This window comes from Brachionichthys hirsutus, chromosome 4 (assembly GCF_040956055.1).
Source record: "Brachionichthys hirsutus isolate HB-005 chromosome 4, CSIRO-AGI_Bhir_v1, whole genome shotgun sequence".
NCBI classification, from domain to species: Eukaryota; Metazoa; Chordata; class Actinopteri; order Lophiiformes; family Brachionichthyidae; genus Brachionichthys; species Brachionichthys hirsutus.
In genome coordinates, this window is record NC_090900.1 from 7,734,833 (window position 1) to 7,755,848 (window position 21,016).

Below are 21,016 nucleotides of genomic sequence, written 5' to 3' on the forward strand. Positions count from 1 at the left end.
TCACTTCACAGTAAAGTAACTCAAATGCGTGTTTTTTACGACACTCCCTTTTCCTTATATGACTCGGGGGGGTGGGGGGAGTGGCTGACGCAGAGCGCTGCGGAGTAGTGGGAGTGGAGGGACTAGTTTTCTCAGCGGAGGCGCGGAGTTTATGACTCAGGACTGTTCCAGAGGCGGCTGCGGGGCTACTGAATGGGAGCAGCCGCTGCTGGGATCGTGTGAACCCGACGTGCCCGCTCAGGCCACCCGCCGTATTTGCCTTTTCGGGGACATTTGGGGGACACGTCTGCGTAAGAGCACCTCTGCTCCTCCTGCGGTCCCCTTCCCCTGTCCTTCCTCACGGATTCATCAGCGAGAGAGAGAGAGAAACCCTCCAGACATGGCTCAGATACTGCCGATACGATTTCAGGAACATCTGCAGGTAAGCGGACCAGAGAAGACCCCCACCCCGTCACCCCCCCCAGATCAACCCCTGCCCCGTTCTGTTGGCGTGGCTCGGTCCGGACACAAATGGCACATGTCGCATTTAAATGGCATCTGAAATAGGGCTTGCGGGCTGCTGCTCAATATAGCTACAGGCCCAGTTCTCTCCTGCCGGGCTGATGATGATGATGATGATGATGATGACTGGTAAAAATTGAGCAGTCAGATCCATGGCTCGGTGTGGATCTATTTTCTCTCCGCAGAGATGTAAGCTGAGATGTTGTGACGCTTTTCAGCTGAGCGTCGTGGCTTCCATGTTGCTGTCGTCACGTCCTTCAGAGTCCTGCTGTGCAATCATGTAACGTGGTGCGTTCAGGACCCTGCCGTTCTGAGGGAATGATGCGTCTGTCTGGGGAAGTTCATGCTTGTTTTACAGCAGGGAAATAAACAACGACATCACCAAGCGGTGGAGACAGAAATGCTTCAGCCCCCCATTGAGACCAGGAACGCAGATTGACCGGTAAATCGAGAGCTTCGCCTTTCGGCTCGGCTCCTTCTCTGCCACAACGGGCCGATACGACTGCATCCCTGCAGCCGCTGCACCGATCCGTCGGTCGAAACGCTCCACCCTTCCCTCACTGGTGAACAAGACCGCCAAGATACTCGAACTCCTCCACTTGAGGCAACTACCACGAACCCTCGAGCACCCGATGGAGGGTGTGGAATCGGTCCAGTGTTCCACGACCGGGACGAAAGCCACATTGTCTCCAGCACCCTGGAAGAGACTTTCCCCGGGAGACTGAGGAGCGTGACCCCCCCCCTTGTACTTGGAGCACACACTCTGGTCTCCCTCCTTGAAAAGGGGAAACGCCACCCCGGTCTGCCAGTCCAGAGGCGCTGTCCCCAACCACCATGCGATATTACAGAGACGTGTCGACCAAGACGGTCCCTCCACATCCAGAGACTTAAGACACTCAGGGCGAATCTCATCCACCCCCGGTGCCGGGGTTAATTTTTGGAGTTTTAGCGTAGAGGCCTTTGGTAGTTTGTGTTTCACTCTGAAACCTCAGTGACTGCTGCGGGTGTTTCACACTTACTCAAAAGTTTTTTTGTGCACTTGCCTCCTCAACAAGTAATATCTTCCTTTCCGCCGCGCACAGGTAGCGCCTTTTTAGATTCGAAGGAGCAAATGATCTCATCTCTTAACTTTTTGTACCGTTCTTTGATTTGATTATTGTTAATATGCAGTAACGCATAAATTAAAGTCTTAGCTTAAAGCCTTTCTGCTACTAACGTAATCCCTTGAAGGCTGGAACTGATTGATTAGTAAATGTGTGCCACGCTCTTAATGACCATCAGTGGACGGAATAGTTTTGAGACCGCAGTAGCCAGTTAAAGAAGAATTTGAGGGGATCAAAACCCTGTAAAGTCACCCACATCGAACTATTTAAGCCGCTGCATGATCTTTTATTTTGCCAGGAATCAAAAAAGGAAATCAGCGTGGTTTCAACAAGTTGGCTCATGTAGGAAAAAGAAACCTATAATCTGAACCGTATTCTGATCCTGAAACAATCAGATGTCGTCTGATGTTTCGACATCTGCATCCGGGCGGCTGGTTGAGTCCGTCGGCTCCATCGGAGGAACTGAGGAGCGTCTGTGTAGCTTCAAAATGATCAACATGCCAACCAGTGGTATCTGGTTGGCATGGAAATAAAAACACACAAAATGCCCTTTCACAATTTGTGGCGACAAAGGAAAACCAACAGCCAGTTGTGTGGTTCTCTGTGGAGCAACCATTTCCCCTCACGCCCCCCCCCCCCCCTGGGATGAACTTTGAATATGTCCCGTAGCTGTCCCAGTGTTTAGTGTCTTGCAGCCAAAAGAGAAAGTTTGTGACACACTCCTCCACCTCCCCCTGTCTGTAACCCGTTGTCATGGTTACAGCAGGCAGCGAAATGGCCTTTCACTTGGGAAAAAACCCAAAGCACCTCCCTCTACTCCCTCCTCTGACTGGTAGCCTCGCTTTCTAGCTAAAGATCCTTTATTCACTCAAAAAAAAAAATGAAACTTGCCGGCTAAGATGGACTCCTGTGCATCGAGCTCTCCTCTCTGTTGGAGAGCGCTACGTCTGGGTTATTGGTGCAAAGGGGGGGGGGCATACCTTTCCCTTCTTCATCTTGTAAGATAATGTTGCTTTGAATACAAGCAGCAGACGGCTTCACGTTCCACTTGCAGCGTGAAATCCCCGCCGCGCCCCGGTCGTATCCCTCCGTGGATCTAGGTGGCTCCAGCAGAGTGAAAAATGTGTGGAATTTGCAATCCCAGGACTTTGGGCCTCAAGTTGTTTAGCCCCCCCCCCCCGACCCGGTATTTACAGCCATGTGTTCCTAGTCTGGGCTGAGTTCATCACCCACCTTCTTGATGATGTAGCAGTCTTTTGAACTGGAAGCAGTGTGAGTTGAAGAGCAAAGCGATGCTCCAGATGTGTCTTTAACATGTTCATGCTGGAATGGAGGCTGATGTTCCGATCTGGGAGCTAATGCTTCAGTCATCTGCCTATCTTACAATCCCATGAATACCGGGATGCAGTAAAGTCTCCCCCCATCATTACCTCTTGCCCGCTGTGCTTGTTTGCTTCAGCATGACGTATGATCCGAGGTCGAGGCCTTGTCGAGGGGGTCAAAGTGTGCCATTAATTTACCAAATAGTTGGACGGGAGGGGCTGATCCGTAGGCTGTGTGACTGTGTGTGGAACAATATGCTAACTATGTTGGTGCCATGATGGAGGACGATGCCGGGGAACATTGCGGTCTGCACCGTGCCGCCTTGTCAAACCAGCGGATGTGATGGACAGATGAGCTAAACGGGCTATTTAAGTCCTGCAAATCACATCAGGACAGGAAGCAAGATGGCGGCATCGTCTGACTCCATCTAACAGAACACATCTGTGACTGATCACCAAGACTCAATCATGAATGCATTTAAAACACACACACACACACACACACACGTCCCTGGTACGTCTGTTTGTCGTGAGAAGGGATGTCCAGTTCCAGAGAGATTCAGTGACTTGTATAGATCCAGTTGTTTGTCCATCCCTCAACACATTTTTGTGAACAAGGGATGAGATTGAGAGAGATTCTTTCTTCAAATTTCACTGAAACACCCAGTTTGGTTGTGGTTGGAGGTCACGGTTGCTGTAACCTCACAAAACCTGCTCTTGGCCTCAGTTTCAGAATGAACTTGCTTTGGCGAAATGTCACATAAATGTCTAATTAGATCTAATATTTTACAGAATGTCAACGTCACTGTAATATATTACTGTTCTGGAGAACACTGACCATCACCTCACAGAGCCTCAGTAAAAGAAAAACAATTAAAGACAATTAAAATTGGTCGCTTCTTTGCAGTAAAGTCCGTGTTGGATTCCACCACAAACTGCAAACTGCTTGGTTTTGCTTATACTGAGCTTTTTTTTTCATGTTACAAATCTGTCTCTCTCGGTCACTCCATCCGTCTGGACAGACGAAGGTGTAAACTGGAAACGAAAACGTCAAAAGTCACCACTTAGTCGGAGGACTCTGATTGACATCTGATCCACTGTTAATATAACCTATTGATTACAGACGCTCAAGGTTTTCCTGACTTCCTGTACTCTATAGCTCCTAACCCAGGGGTGGGCAAACTTTTTGACTCGCGGGCCACAATAGGTTCTAAAATTTGACAGAGGGGCCGGACCAAGAACAGATGGATGGAGTATTTGTGTATGCTAATATGAATGACACATGAAAGCTATTGCATTAAAGGATTTGGCCTTTTACAGGTAGCATTACAGGGAAAAGGTCAAATGAATGAGGTTTAATTATAATACAATTTTATTTAGTGATATAATTTGGACAAGTTTGGCGGGCCGGATTAAAAATACCAACGGGCCGCATATGGCCCCCGGGCCTGGGTTTGCCCATGCCTGTCCTAACCTGTCGGCTACACGGCTAACCTGCAGCACCACTTCATGTTTAATGCCCTCCTGAAGCCCAGATGCTCAGCTGCTGACGTAGCGCGTCGCTGCCATCCGCCCAATGCATGAGTCACCAGCCTCTCTGCTATCATCGGTGAACTTCTGCATGATCTGTGTGCTTGTGAATGTTCTGAGGAGGAGGAGGGTGGGAGGTTCTCTTCCGGCCCTGCCCTGAAACTGCGCGTTGCAGACTGGGCCCTCATCCCTCCTTCATTTCTGGGATACTGATTTATTTTCTTCATAGCAGTTCTCCCCTTCCTCCCAAACTCCCCTCCTTTTTTTTGGTAGGATGCTGGACTTTCTCGCACTCTTCCTTTCACTCTATTCTTCTCTTCGCCCCCACCATCTTTATTGTTGTTTTCCTCCCCTCTTCTTGTTTTGTTCTGGCAGTCAGGAGGATATAGCATATGGCTCCAGTCCTCCCTCAGGTCTTCTCTGGGGCCTTTAATCTCCTTTTTGCCCATAAGCCTCACAGAAACCAGCAGTACTCTGCACGGAGATGAAGTTCTATATTTATATTTATATACGTTTTGATATGGCTAAGCTTGTAATTCTTCAATTTCAGAGGCTGCTCGTGTGGACTTGCTGAGTTTGACTGATAAAACACACAAAAAGTTTAGATGTAATAATGTTAAGGCTGTTGCTGAACACATGGCTGATGCGTTAGTTAATGCTGATTGTAGAATTGCACAGCTCCTTTATGCTCAGAGGGTCCTCGGGTTTAGATGATCATTCCGTGGGTTTGTTGCTGCTTCCACATTAAACAACTTCGTTTGATGGAAAAATTGGATATGATGAAAAACACTTTCTAGAATCCGGCTTCTCTCATTGGAGCCCTCGGCTCACCCCCGTCTGACCGGGGCTACAGCCTTCCTGTTGTTTTGTTTTGCACGACATGCTTTCATTGGCTTGTCATGATTTATTGTCTGCCTCCACCACTTCTACTTTTCTAGCGTCCTTGTGATGAGCGTGAGAATTCCTTTCCACTTGCCTCAGACTGCATAATGCGCCCATCTCCATCATCAGGGGGCGAGTGCATGCTCGGCTCTGTCCTCGCCTTTCGCAGATTACATGCACAATAATCCCTCTGTTTTAATTCCCTTGCACTCGGAGTGTTTTCCATATTTTTTTTGAAGTTTGGCTGAAATCTGACGCAGCAGAAATTGTTTGTGCGGAGAAAAACTACACAAAGACTGCAATATTGTTTTAATACAATATTGCCAGTAACAAAACTACAAGATAAAAATGTCTAAAATAATTTCCATTTGTTATATTTTTGTATAAACGTTTTTTTTTGCCCGTAGGTTGCCGTTGTTGTTTACGTCACAATGCATTCTGGGTGTAATGTCAAATGGTTGCACCACCCAGCTCACGGGTGTTTTGGAATGTAGCAGCGATCTGTTAGCAGCGACGAGCTCCTCTGTTCAGCCTTTTCAGTTTCAACCACGGCGTCATCAAAGATATGAGGAAAGTGAGGAAGAAGCCAGAGATGGAAATGGACGGGAGTAATCTTGATTTGGTCCTTGCGGGCGCTGTCTTTGTGTTAGCTGCGCCACCATGCTGCTGTAAAGATGAGTTGTACATGCATGTCTAAGCGAGTGGCTCAGCCAATAAGAAGACAGCCTGGTTCTGGTTAAACGTGTTTATTTGACCAATGATTATGACCAACGATGCTGTTTTAATCCTTCCAGCTGCAGAACATGGGAGTGAACCCGGCAAACATCGGGTTCAGCTACCTCACCATGGAGTCTGACAAGTTCATCTGTGTCAGAGAGAAGGTGGGAGAGCAGAACCAGCTGGTGATCGTGGACTTGCTCGACCCCACCAACCCAATCAGGAGGCCGATTTCTGCTGACAGCGCCATCATGAATCCCGCCAGCAAAGTTATTGCCCTGAAAGGTAAGCGGGAGCAACCGTACCCGACTCGATCAGATGATAAATACCAATGAACACAGATTATTATAGTTTACGTTGTCTCAGCGCTCTAACTATGTAGCGTGAGCTCCGTTCTAAATTAGTTGTGTAAATTGATTTTATGCCACTGAATGTCGCCGTCGGCGGACAAACACAGGCGCCGATCAGGTGCATTTGTCTAACGCTGCCTCCTCCCTCCCTCGGAGGATTAAATGCCGCCGTCTGCTCTTTCTCTCTGGTATATCTTTGTCTTCTCGTGCTTACCCAATTGATATTTGCTTTCTCTCCCTTGCTTTCTGTTCTTTCTCAGACGGTGAGTTGCTTTCTGCCTGTCTACCCAGCTGCAACTCGATGTGACGACACAGTAGCCATGTCTGTCTCATAAAAGCTTCCCAAACACCCTCTCCAGTATGCAGTCATACTGGCCAATCAAAACAGAGACCACTGTTTAGAAGTGACTCTTGCTACCTCTGTGTTGCCCCAGTATCGCACCCCGATGCCGCCGAACCTCTGGCACACGTTTTGCTTTTATCAGAACTGTACATGGGTTGGCGTGCCATGCTGTATGCTGGTAGACTGTGTGTGTGTGTGTGTGTGTGTGTGTGTGTGTGTATGGTGTGTGTGTGTGTGTCATTGAATGCCTGTGTGAGCCTGCACCAGCAGCCATTCTATGTAGCATCACATCAGTGTTCACATGAGTCATGCATTAGCTCGCCTGTTTAAGTATCTCTTTCTTTATTGGTGAATTAATTCTCTTTTAATTGTCATATTTAGGATCAGAAACAATATTACAGATCACAGGAATGTTATAATGGCTCAGTGGAATCTACAGGCTCTCCAGGATCAGTCAGTTAATTGTTAATTTCCTCAGCCAAACATTGGCTGCAGCCAGGAAGCGTTAACATTGGTAACCTGGTATCTAGCCATGCCGATTTGCACAGGTTTTATGTTTGGATTTTTCCTCTCATTCCTCACCACCGTGAAGGTAATTGGACTTTCGGCTGTTTTGCTGCCAGCATCAAACAGTATTACAAACAGTGTTACAAATCAACCTAATTCTGTTGGTTTGAAATATGCACAGGACCGGCTACTAAAGTCGTTCTACTCCAAACATTCAGTCCCAGTCAGAGGGAGTCCTCTTTAGTTTCATTGTTCGGTGTGTCCAAAATGCACCCATTCATGTGGAGGTCTGCAGAACATTCAGTGGAAGTTGCAGTACTTCATAAAATAGTTTTTCTTTGTGTGATTTGTGAGCGTTGTAATGTCTCCCAAATTCAGCAGCATTGTTTGGACAAATGTCAGAGAGGGATTTGAGAAACGTACGAATAGTGTGGGTCGAGACGCCACGAGATAAAGGAGAGTACATCATTTATTTTGTTTCATAATATTTAGGTGAACTGAATGTAATGTGTCTAAAAGGCTTCAGCTCAGTTTTGCTCCACTATTCATGTTTGTTAATAGATGTCCTGTTATTGTGTGTAACTTGTAAAGATTAATGGAACACCATTGAGACTGCAGTTTAGCAACCATTGGGGATCCTTTTGTTTTGTTATTGTTTTGAAAGCACAAACAAAACGTCTTCCATTTACTAAATGTTTAGGTTTCTGTATCCAGTCATTAGGCCATAGCAAACATAGCCTTTTATACACGAGAGTGTATTAAATGTGCTTTTTCATAAGAGAGGAAAGGAAATATTTTGCACATTTAAAAAACTTGCAGAAAATGTAATTCAAATGTCCCACAGGCTGTTCATCCATTGGTTAAAGATACTGATCCACAGCCTAGTTGCTCTTTCTGAAAGCCCTCCGCCTCGCTCACTTCTTCTTTTTGTCTCTTTTTCCCTCACTTCAGCTGCCAAAACACTGCAGATCTTTAACATCGAGATGAAGAGCAAAGTGAAGGCTCACACCATGACAGAGGAGGTAATGTTCTGGAAGTGGATATCGGTCAACACCGTTGCTCTGGTCACGGACTCAGCCGTCTATCACTGGAGCATGGAGGGAGATTCCCAACCGACCAAAGTGTTTGATCGGCACGCCAGTCTGGTGGGATGTCAGATCATCAACTACAGAACGGACGACCAACAGAAGTGGTTGCTGCTGATTGGGATTTCTGCACAGGTGTGAAGCACATGGACACCTTTAGTCGCATTGAGGTGGACATAACAAAACAAAAACAAGACAGGCGTTGGTTTGATTACTATGAGCTCGTAGGACAAAATATCACCACCGGGCCAACTTTTCCTCTCAACTGACCTTCCTGCAGCAAAATCGTGTGGTCGGGGCGATGCAGCTGTATTCTGTGGACAGGAAAGTCTCCCAGCCCATCGAGGGCCATGCTGCTGCCTTTGGGGACTTCATCGTTGAGGGAAATGCCAAACCCTCCACCCTCTTCTGCTTCGCAGTTCGCTCACAGGCTGGCGGGAAGGTGACTGCGTTGTACACAAGGATTCCACTCATAATTCTGGCGCTATGCATTTGTAACAGTCTTTATGTTGGCTCTCTTCTTCCAGTTGCACATCATTGAAGTTGGTCAGCCAGCTGCAGGGAACCAGCCGTTTTCTAAGAAAGCGGTTGATGTGTTTTTCCCTCCAGAGGCCCAGACTGACTTTCCTGTTGCTATGCAGGTATGGAAAGACCCCTGATGCACATTATTTTTGGGTAAAATAAAGGAGAAGACTACATGATCTAACAGCGTCTTTCTTTCTGGTTGTCTTCTTCAGATTGGTAGTAAACATGGTGTCATATATTTGATCACAAAGTACGGCTACATTCACCTGTATGACCTGGAGTCTGGAGTGTGCATCTACATGAACCGAATCAGTGCAGAGACCATCTTCGTGACCGCGCCTCATGAAGCCACGTCAGGAATTATTGGGGTCAACAAGAAGGGACAGGTGACGAGCTCAGCGTAAATCAGCAACAAAGAAAGCGGTTTAAAATGTTTTTCCATTCCCTGAATCTGTTTACTTCACTCATTCAGACAATCTCTTATTTCTAGGTCCTGTCAGTTTGTGTTGAAGAGGAAAATATTGTCAACTATGCCACCAACGTCCTGCAAAACCCCGATCTAGCCTTGAGGATGGCTGTAAGGTCAAACCTCGCCGGGGCTGAGGAGATTTTTACGAGGAAGTTCAACACTCTGTTTGCCCAAGGAAGTTATTCAGATGCTGCAAAGGTTGCTGCATCAGCACCAAAGGTAAGCCTGCATTTACTGCTGCATCCTCGCACAACCCAGGCGTGTTGACAGATCACCAACAGCAGCAACATTTGTACAGTACGGGCACATTTGGTTTTAAAAGCTAATTCTTTTGCACCCACTGTGTCATTCTAATCATGGTTAAAAAGACATTTCAATCGCATTACTCTTTTGACTTCATTTTCATTATCCTTCATCTCCTCAGGGAATCCTGCGGACGGCAGAGACCATCCGTAAGTTTCAAAGTGTCCCGGCCCAGCCAGGCCAGGCCTCTCCGCTGCTACAGTACTTTGGTATTCTGCTGGACCAGGGCCAGCTCAACAAGTTTGAGTCTCTGGAGTTGTGCAGGCCTGTCCTGCAACAGGGCCGCAAGCAACTGCTGGAGAAGTGGCTGAAAGAGGACAAGGTAGGCGGGGGGGGGGGGGGGGGGGTTAACAACTGAGCAGGTTGCACAAGCAGCTCTGCCGATACACAGAACGGGACGCTGAAGAAGAGGAAGTGCAATTGATTGAGTTGTCAGCAAAGACGATGTTTACCTTGCAATGTCAACTCCTCGGCGATCCCTAACTCTACTACGCAGTGATCAATCGAGTGGAACCGTGTGTGTGTTTACAGCTGGAGTGCTCCGAGGAGCTTGGGGATCTGGTGAAAGCCTCCGACCCCACCCTCGCTCTTAGTGTGTACCTCAGAGCTAACGTCCCCAACAAGGTCATCCAGTGCTTTGCTGAAACCGGCCAGTTCCAGAAGATAGTCCTGTATGCTAAAAAGGTCACTTCACTCTATCATTCTGTTATTAACGTTTGCATGGAACATGGATATGTGAACGCGTTTGTATGAATCAGCCATAAATGAACTGAGAGGCCCGTTCTTTTCAAACCGCACGTCTGTAGGTGGGCTACACCCCAGACTGGGTGTTTTTGCTGAGAAATGTGATGCGTGTCAATCCAGACCAGGGGCTGCAGTTTGCTCAGATGCTGGCCCAGGACGAGGAGCCGCTGGCCAACATCAACCAGGTGAGGCACTCCCCAACATGGCCGCCTCCCTTCCCAGAGATCTGCGATGTTGCTCCTACATATTCACTTTAAAATCTATACGTTTGCATGCGTCTGAAAACGTATATAAATTGGCCCGTGTTGGAGCCGCCATGTTATTCCAGATGTGCCAACAATGCAAGAATTCCCTGAGTCAGTGACCCCGCCTCCTTCTAAAGCCACATCATCACTCTTTTCAGGCCAAACCTTCGACCAGAGAACTCCATGATTCTCTGAATTAATACGGTTCTGCCTCTGCAGATGTTTAATATGAAAAGCATAAAAATCTGGCCATGCAATCTGTGATCCTTAATCTAGTGTTCTCACTGCAATAATGGGTCACAGATGTTTGTTTTTTCCTCCCCTCCCTCCATATTTCATCCTCCTTTTTTCTCTCCCTCTGGGCCTCTGGAAGATTGTTGATGTTTTCATGGAGGGAAACCTGATCCAGCAGTGCACCTCCTTCCTGCTGGATGCTCTAAAGAACAACCGCCCTGCGGAAGGACACTTGCAGACACGTCTGCTTGAGATGAACCTCATCCACGCCCCCCAGGTGAACATTCAGATAAGGCTTAAAAGCAGCTTCATCCACTATAATATCAGTCACGTTTTGTGTGCTCATGTGTGTGTCATTACCCTCGCTGAAGGGGAGGCGAGGGTATTGCAATTGGGTCTGTTTGTCTGTTTGTCTGTCCACGCGCATAAGTCAAAAACTAGTAACCCAATCGACTTGAAATTTTTACACAAGCAAGGTTCTGTCCGTGGCTCGGGCCTCCCGAGAATGGCGTTGATCTGGATCTGGATCCTTTAAAAAATTCTAGGATCTGGATCTGGATCCAGATTCTAGAATTTTTTTAATGATTCTTTAACATTGCGAGATAGGGCACTTTTTGACATTTTTCTTAATTTCTTCAAAACATATGGCGGTATGGATCTGGAAAAAAATCACACATAAGTACTCCTTAAAGGTCTATGACCATGACTAATTTCGGCCGGGTCCGGATCACAATCCGGATCTGAGAGCTAATTTTTGTTCTAAAATCTGCATTTTTCAGGAGTCCTTCCTGACCTAGAGACTTCAAATTTGGTGTGCCCACTCATAGTTCATTCTAGTTTCATATATGTTACAGTTGTAGTTGTATCTTTTCCCGTTCCGGAGCAGCAAGCTAGAGCAGGTTTGGCCCCTCTGATCCAGAAGCCCTGTTTACTGTCTCACAAGATCGAATAGTCTATTGGAGGCGAGGGTCGGCAATCTCTGATTGTCTCTTGTTCTCTTTAGGTAGCAGATGCGATCCTGGGGAACCAGATGTTCACCCACTATGACCGTGCCCATGTTGCTCAGCTGTGTGAGAAGGCAGGTTTGCTGCAGCGAGCTCTTGAACACTACACTGACCTGTACGACATCAAACGAGCCGTGGTTCATACTCATCTGCTCAACCCTGAGGTATGCCTGTGAACAATTAAGAGCCCCACCCCACCCACCTCCCTTCTTGCACATTGTCTCACTGTCTCAGCTCTCCTTTTGTCTTTGATTCGCCTTTCAGTGGCTGGTGAACTTCTTTGGATCTTTATCTGTAGAAGATTCTATGGAATGTTTACGGGCCATGCTGTCGGCCAACATCCGACAGAACCTGCAGCTCTGTGTCCAGATAGCGTCCAAGTATCACGAGCAGCTGGGGACTCAGTCGTTAGTGGAGCTCTTTGAATCCTTTAAGAGCTATGAGGGTTGGTATCATACATTATGTGAACATTTGGGCATGATGGATTAAAGCAAGACTGTATTACATGACCAAATATTCTGCAGCCCTGAAGTCGCCATGGATTGAACTGACCTTGGTGCTGCTCTGCCCTGCCATTTCTTTTGAAGGTTTGTTTTACTTCCTGGGGTCAATTGTGAATTTCAGCCAGGAGCCTGATGTTCACTTCAAGTACATCCAGGCTGCATGCAAAACGGGCCAGATCAAAGAGGTGGAGAGAATCTGCAGAGAAAGCAACTGCTATGATCCGGACAGGGTTAAAAACTTCCTCAAGGTAAATCTCATGGGTTTTTGAATAAAAGAATAAGTTTAAGGTTTTGCTGGAGATTCATGAAATATAATATCTTTGACGCAATGCCACTGTTTTCCTTCCATAGGAGGCCAAGCTTACAGACCAGCTTCCGCTTATCATTGTGTGCGATCGCTTTGACTTCGTCCATGACCTGGTGCTCTACCTCTACCGCAATAATCTGCAGAAATACATCGAAATCTATGTACAGAAAGTAAGATCAACATTGCTCATAAGATTTTCTAGATGATGGCTACTTAAGCCAATCCTTATTTTGGCTCAATGTGGACGTCTTAATTTAAAATGTGTTTGTATTGTTCTCAGGTGAACCCCAGTCGTTTACCAGTGGTGATAGGTGGTTTATTGGATGTGGACTGTGCTGAGGATGTCATCAAAAACCTGATCATGGTGGTCAGAGGACAGTTTTCCACTGATGAGCTTGTGGAGGAGGTAGAGAAGAGAAACAGGTAGATAGTCCTTGCACACACAAATAGCTGAAATATGAACATGAGCACTCATGAACAAAAATATAATTTAATTGTTTTCAGTCAAAATTATCTTTGGTTCCGTCTTTAATCAGAAAATGTGAAAGTAAGAAAGTGTAAACATGAATGCGTTACAGTCCTTCATAAACACTAGTGCCATCTAGTGGTGTGGGTTTGCATTACACCAAAAGACAACCACGGTCATGGATAGAAGTGAATGCCTACATTTATGTTATTTAAAGAATATTATTATTCAGATTTGCATTATCTTTTCAGGTTAAAACTTCTGTTGCCATGGCTGGAGTCTCGTATCCACGAAGCTTGTGAGGAGCCAGCTACCCACAATGCAGTAGCCAAGATCTACATTGACAGCAACAACACTCCCGAGCGCTTCCTGAAGGAGAACCCATTCTACGACAGCACCATTGTTGGAAAGTACTGTGAGAAGAGGGATCCCCACCTGGCCTGTGTCGCATATGAGAGAGGACAGTGTGATTTGGAGCTCATCAAAGTGTGTATATCACATAATGTAGAGTATAAGTACATGTATAAATACTATATATGCAGTAGATAGACTTCAATCACTTGATGTCTTTTGTTGTTAGGTGTGCAATGAGAATTCGTTATTCAAGAGTGAGGCTCGATACCTGGTGCGACGGAAAGACCCGGAGCTGTGGGCGAATGTGTTGGAAGAAGACAATCCCTACAAAAGACAACTCATTGACCAGGTTGGACATTCTGACAGACAGCTCTGCTCATGGAGTGACTGTGAGTGGGGACTGTTTTCACGTGTTTGTCCTCTCTCTCTCACTCTCCGCTCCTCTCAGGTGGTGCAGACAGCCCTGACAGAAACCCAGGACCCAGAGGAGGTGTCTGTCACAGTCAAGGCCTTCATGACTGCAGACCTGCCCAACGAGCTGATTGAGCTGCTGGAGAAGATCGTGCTCGACAATTCTGTCTTCAGTGAGCACAGGTACAGCAGGCATCCCATAATTGCATAATTTATCATTAAGCCGCACTTATTGATTTCTTTTTTTGCAATTATCACTCTGCTCTGGGTATTTCTCAGAAACCTCCAGAACCTGCTGATTCTGACGGCCATCAAGGCCGACCGCACTCGCGTGATGGAGTACATTAACAGGCTCGACAACTACGATGCTCCGGACATTGCTAACATCGCCATCAGCAATGAGCTCTTTGAGGAAGCATTTGCCATATTCAAGAAGTTTGATGTCAATACCTCAGCCATACGGGTAATGCAATGTTAGATGTTTTATATGTTCACTGTTTTTAACTGAAATTAATGTCAGGGATGATAACAAAAAATCATCACAGCATTTAAAAACTTTTTTTTTTACAGAGTCGCCAAACATGATTAGAATCTGGATTGCAGTGCCATTTTACTGAAACGACTTTCTCTAAGGCCCCACATGTCGGATAACTCTATTCTTGTTTCTGTAGGTGCTGATAGAGCAAATAGGGAACTTGGATCGTGCCTACGAGTTTGCGGAGCGCTGTAATGAGCCTGCGGTGTGGAGCCAGTTAGGCAGAGCTCAGCTGCACAGAGACCTGGTCAAGGAGGCCATTGACTCGTACATTAAGGCTGTTGACCCCTCGGCCTACATGGAGGTGGTCGACGCCGCCAGCAGGAACAGTAAGCCTGTAGCACACCTGTTTCACACCAGCAGCTCATAACGATGGTCTATTGGGATCCATTGATTTCTTAAAGATGCCGCTTGTGTTTTGCAGATAACTGGGAGGACTTGGTGAAATTCCTCCAGATGGCTCGGAAGAAAGCAAGAGAGTCTTATGTAGAGACGGAGCTGATCTTTGCTTTGGCCAAAACAAACCGTCTGGCCGAGCTGGAGGAGTTTGTAAGTGGGCCCAACAATGCTCACATACAGCAGGTGAGGATCGGCAGCGTGTGTATGATGCCCTCACGCTGAATGCTAAACACATGCTGACCATCCAGTGGATCACGTCTCTCCCGCTCCAGGTCGGCGATAGATGCTACGAGGAGAGTATGTACGAAGCAGCCAAACTCTTATACGACAGCGTGTCGAACTTCGCCCGCCTTGCATCTACGCTAGTCCGTCTCGGAGAGTACCAGGCAGCCGTGGACAGCGCCAGGAAAGCCAACAGCACGCGGACGTGGAAGGAGGTGGACGATACGCACAAAGTTCAAGCAGCTTCCTGACCAAACATTACTGAGATATTTGAATGGATGGATGGATGTTGAAGAGCTGGACCATGCTACTGCACGTTGGGGCTGAAATGTTATCACGCCGGTCCTTGACTTCTTACTAACTCTCCTCTCCTCTCTTCAATCTTAAGGTGTGCTTTGCGTGCGTCGATGGAGAGGAGTTTCGTCTCGCACAAATCTGTGGCCTTCACATCGTGATCCATGCCGATGAGCTGGAGGACCTGATCGGCTACTATCAGGACCGCGGCTACTTTGAGGAGCTCATTGCCCTGCTGGAGGCTGCTCTGGGCCTGGAGCGAGCCCACATGGGCATGTTCACCGAGCTCGCCATCCTCTACTCCAAGTTCAAGCCTCAAAAGATGAGGGAGCACCTGGAGCTCTTCTGGTCCAGAGTCAACATCCCAAAGGTAGCGCGCATCTCGGGCTCTGCTTGTGTGTAACAACATAACTAAAACTCCAAAGGTGCATGTTGGAGGAGCAGAACCTGAATCATATTTGCAAGGTCGTCTTTTTCAGCGTATACATGTTGTTTTCGGCTGATTAAATAAGTGATGTCTGTCTCTTTCATTATACTAAATAAATAAATACTTACTAAATAAGTACTTGTGCTCACCAGGTCCTCCGGGCAGCAGAGCAGTCTCATCTATGGGCCGAGCTGGTTTTCCTTTACGATAAGTATGAGGAGTATGACAACGCTGTCCTCACCATGATGTCTCATCCCACAGACGCATGGAAAGAAGGGCCTTTCAAAGACATCACTGCTAAGGTTAGCAGGCGAGCTTTTGACTGAGCTGATTTCCTTCAGGCCTTTTGGTTTCTGAGATCGTCTTGTTGTCCTCAGGTTGCCAATGTGGAGCTGTACTACAAATCTCTGTCCTTCTACCTGGAATATAAGCCTCTGCTACTGAACGACCTGCTGACCATTCTGTCTCCGCGGCTGGACCACAGCAGAGCAGTCTCCTTTTTTAGCAAGGTAACCAGTGTCCAGGTTAACCTGAGTAAAGCCTGCCTTTGCTTTCATATTTAGAGTGAAAGCGCTTGCTTGGCTGAGGCGGCGCAACTTGACTTGTTTGTGCTTGAATAGATGGACCAGCTGAAGTTGGTTAAACCTTACCTGAGGTCTGTCCAGAATCACAACAACAAGTCTGTGAATGAAGCTCTTAACAACCTGCTGACAGAGGAGGAAGACTACCAGGTTGGTTACAATACTGCTCAAAGGAAAGCGAATAGTGTCCTTCAGAATGTCTGCTTATGAACAACACAACAAACAAAGGAGTTACATGTTTATTTAGTGACGTCTTCTAGTAAATTGAGGTAGTAGTTAGCATACCGCGCTTCTGCGGTCAAAAGACCGCACTGTTGATCCGGTCGCTTTCATTCTCGGTGACGTCATTTCATTTTGAATTCTGTGTGGTACTCCATAGGGCCTCCGAGCATCCATCGATGCCTATGACAACTTTGATACTATTGGCCTGGCGCAGCGGTTAGAGAAACATGAACTGATTGAGTTCAGACGTATTGCCGCTTACCTGTACAAGGGCAACAACCGCTGGAGACAGAGCGTAGAGCTCTGCAAGCAGGACAAACTGTACAAGGTAAGAACGCAAAGACCGTTAGTCTCCTATAGATGGCGCTGTCTAGTCTTTAGGCACCGAGTACCTGGAGATCCCTTAAAAACACGAGCATCATGTCGGTGCTTGTCTCATCGGAAGCAGCCTCTAATGATTGAGCAGAGACGGCTTCTTAAACGTGCACAGAGGCTGCCACGCACTCGTGATTAGCCAATCAGATGCATCGCATTTCCGTCTTTCCCAGGATGCCATGCTTTACGCCGCGGAGTCCAAGGATGCGGAGCTGGCAGAGACTCTTCTCCAGTGGTTCCTGGAGGAGGGCAGGAAGGAGTGCTTTGCTGCCTGCCTGTTTGCCTCCTACGACCTGCTGCACCCTGATGTGGTGCTGGAGCTGGCCTGGAGGCACCGCATCACGGACTTTGCCATGCCGTACTTCATCCAGGTCATGCGAGAATACCTCACAAAGGTTCGTCCTCCAGGGAAGAACAGTAGAAGGGGCTCTTTAGTGTTAATTCTTGGATTCTATTTTAAAATAGGTTTTGAACGTTGATTATTCGAAAGAAATGTGTTTTACGTTTTATATTTTAACTGCGTGCCGGAATTAGTTTATTTTATTTCGATTGTTCCAGCCGCTTTAGAAACTAATCCTGACTGGTGATAGGTGGGCAGCAGGAAGTGACATCTCTGGAGGTGTTGAAAAACGGGTCAGACATGCTAAAGAGAAATATCCTTTAAAGTAATATAAACTCCCTCTGGTCATCATGATGTCCTGAACTGTTGACCTGTAGACATGTGAGGTCACTTGGGGTCATCTCTTTGGGTTCTTTTCCAGGTTGATGAGTGTGCAGCGAAGGTGACGGTCTCTGGCCCTCTTTTATTTCTCTTTTGTGTTCTGTCTGCTCTTCGTTCTAACTTGTCTCTTAGGTTTCTGACGTAGGAACCTAGCATGGACTGTAGACTGAGTGTGACCTAACTGTCCTCGGTGCCGGCTTTCGTTCCATTTCAACAGCTACAACATGCTATTAAAGATATTTGAGTTTATCTTCAGGATAAAGTGACTAAATTCTTCTTCCAGGAAACCTAATTGTTTCATGGATATTTTCTTTTCAGAAATCTGCTGCGAAGCAGAAATTAATTCATGAAATCCCAGATAAACGCTGCTGTCTATTGATTCCTAGTGTAAGCATAAAGAGCAGCAAACTAATTGTTGAAGTATCTCAATGTGATCTTAAACTTGAAGCGAAAAGCTTATATTTCTGATCAAACTTCAAATAAAAGATGATGAGGATCAGACCCCTGTCATGAAGGAATCATTTATACTTCCTAATCCTAATCTTAATGATTTATGATGGCTATCTGAACAGATTTGACTTTATCCAGGATGTTTGAAGATGAGCAGTGTTGATGGATGGAGCCAAAGCCTGTAGTCCCGTGTCCTGGTCTTCAGCACCAGTCCTGGCCTAACAGACACCCCCCACCCCCTAACCCCTCTCTCTTGGGGTTGCATCTAGAATTAAGGGGCATTTTTATTTATGGCTGATGCAAAAGCAACACTAGATGTTCTGATGCAGTATGAGGAACACTGTGATTCTTCCACATGCTTGTTACATGGGGTTCATTTTGTTATGGGTTTTGGGTGAACAGACCCTTTAACTGTTAACATTCACCAAACCTGCATGGCATCTTCTCTTCAGTGACCTGATCTGTGCTGAGAGATACTGTGTGGAGTTTTGTTTTTTCAGAAACGGGTCTGATAAATGTATTTGCAAGTCGTACATAATTAGTCTTATTAATGAAATAGAAGCTTATCTGTAGTTTTATAAATGAGGCATTCGAGTTTGTAGTCTATTGCAGTTTGTCATTCTGACTTTAATGAGACTCGACATCATTTTTAGCACTGCCGTACATTGTAGGTCTCCAGCATGGATGATCTAGATTTACTGGTGTTATTTCAGATCCATGTGACAAAACATTTATTTTTATAAATTAGCTTTTTAAATCCATTGTTAAATTACATGTTTGTTTTTTAGGAGTGTTGAGCAGGATACCTACAATGTATGAAATGAGACTTCTTTGGGCGTGCAGTGTGGACGATCCTCCTCTGATCCAGCCTCTTTTCTTTGTTGCACTCAGGTGGACAAACTGGAAGAGGCAGAAAGTCAACGGAAAACTGAAGAGGAGGTGACGGAACCTCAGGCGATAGTGTTTGGTATGTACAGAGGCAACATTCGCCTGGGTGAAACGGCTGTGCTGATGAACTCTGTGACACCCACTTAGGGAAATAAATGCTTAATTGTGTCTGTGCGTGCACTTTTTCCTCTTTGTTTTTATGATCAGGCCAACAGCTGATGTTGACTTCCTCCGTTGCTCCGGTTGGCCCCCAGCCAGGGTACCCAGGATACGGTTACCCCTCCACGGGTTTCACTGCTCCGCCCGCCGCCGCTGCCGCTGCAGGCTTCCCGGCTCAGCCTGCAGCGTACGGCTTAAACATGTAGAGACCTCTCACTGCCTCTTCCACCAATCTCATCCTCACACGCTCACACGAAAAAACAATTAGGACCGCATTGCCCGAGGTCGCAACTGGTAAATGGACCGCACAGAGACCCGAGAAACGTGCCTGGGCCTTCGCTCCAAATGAGACGCACTGAAACTGCAATATGAACACTTCATCTCTACATGCTATACACACACACACACACACACACACCTACACACACGCGCACAAACACTTTAGGATGGCATCAAGGCTGCGGGACCTTTCCTACTCTTCTCTCTTGACTGCATCTTTGATCAGCATGAAGCCGCCCATCAACTTCAAGAGGAATTAACGTACTGAAGATCACCTAGGTTACGCCAAACCACTCTGTCCGGTTGCTGCTTAATGTAGAGTTTATTAAACGTAGAGCTTTTTCCATTTCTGCACTGACGAGGAAGAAACGTTATCACTGAGTAGGAGAGGGGATTGTGTGCATCCCCCCCCCCCCTTCCTAAAGCACTGCTCCGGCCTTACTTTCTGTTAGTATGTGGGAGAAAAAAAATAATATCCAGGCACATCTGTAAAGGTTTATTCTCTGAACTGTCTTATGTTCTAATTAGAAAGACAGTTCAATAGTTTTGGTTGTCCTCTCGCAACAGGTACAAAGTGTTCGCTGCACTCCCCTCACAACCACATTCAGCTTCTGGGTCAGAAGAGTTCTATCGAAACATTCAATCTTTTGGAATTTGATACGGACTTCAGAAGTTTCAAGATGACAGAGAGAGAGAGAGAGAGAGAGAGAGAGAGAGAGAGAAAAATGGAAAAGATGAAAGGAGAGCAAGCTATACAAGTTGTCTGTGCATGTGCTGCCAAACTTTAAAGCTACAACCAGGAGCACAATCTCCATGTTGCACTCAAGTATGTTGTGTGTTACTAATGTTGTGTAAAAAAAAAAAGTGCTGTTCAATAACTTCCTGATCCAACGAACAGAAAACGATGAGGCTCCAGCAGACCTGAGAGCAGAAGACGATGCATTCGCTCACATCCTGGCTCCAGTTGATCAAAAATAATTATCCTTGTACTTTAAAGTGTATAATTTAAGAGGCGTTGAAATACCTAACCCTTCATAGAGTATTCTACGTACTGTCTATAGTGTGTTGTAATCTTACAGAGAATGATTTTTGTACGAAAAGAACAAAATGTTGAAGCAGCAGGTTAATAAATGGCAAGGACACGAGGAGTGATGAGAAGTGGTTACAAGTTAAGTCTCCTGTTTACGTCCTGCGCTGTCCATCGGTCCCTGCATTGTCCATCAGTCCCTGCGCTGTCCATCAGTCCCTGCGCTGTCCATCGGTCCCTGCATTGTCCATCAGTCCCTGCGCTGTCCATCAGTCCCTGCATTGTCCATCAGTCCCTGTAAGACTGTCCCAGAAGCCTGAGCTGAGTCCCTTCATCTGCACAAGGCGTTGCCATGGCTACAAATAGCTATTGGATATAACACGTCCCAACTTCCTGGACAGTCCCAGTGCAACGCCCTCTGTCAACAGCTTGATCCGGCGGAGTCTCCGAGCGCCCAAGAAGGAAAGACGCACCACGTCCGTGCGCTGTGAGCGCATGTCAGCCTGGAAAAAGAGACTACGAGACATTTGAG

General features: G+C 46.5%; 1 protein-coding gene across 1 annotated transcript; it reads left to right on the forward strand.

Annotated features, from left to right (window-relative positions):
• Window positions 1–379: 379 nt before the first annotated feature.
• Window positions 380–20,486, forward strand: cltcl1 (clathrin, heavy chain-like 1). The gene is made up of 31 exons (XM_068738572.1): window positions 380–421; window positions 6,133–6,340; window positions 8,207–8,475; window positions 8,621–8,782; window positions 8,868–8,981; window positions 9,078–9,251; window positions 9,356–9,553; window positions 9,759–9,959; window positions 10,169–10,321; window positions 10,444–10,566; window positions 11,000–11,137; window positions 11,864–12,028; window positions 12,129–12,309; window positions 12,452–12,615; window positions 12,719–12,844; window positions 12,955–13,097; window positions 13,392–13,626; window positions 13,721–13,843; window positions 13,943–14,088; window positions 14,185–14,368; window positions 14,577–14,769; window positions 14,865–15,022; window positions 15,112–15,276; window positions 15,450–15,725; window positions 15,935–16,084; window positions 16,160–16,291; window positions 16,403–16,513; window positions 16,743–16,913; window positions 17,134–17,355; window positions 19,023–19,098; window positions 19,227–20,486. Exons 1-31 carry the CDS (start codon window positions 380–382, stop codon window positions 19,382–19,384), a joined length of 5,061 nt encoding a protein of 1,686 aa, XP_068594673.1. The 3' UTR covers window positions 19,385–20,486.
• The last annotated feature ends 530 nt before the right edge of the window (window positions 20,487–21,016 follow it).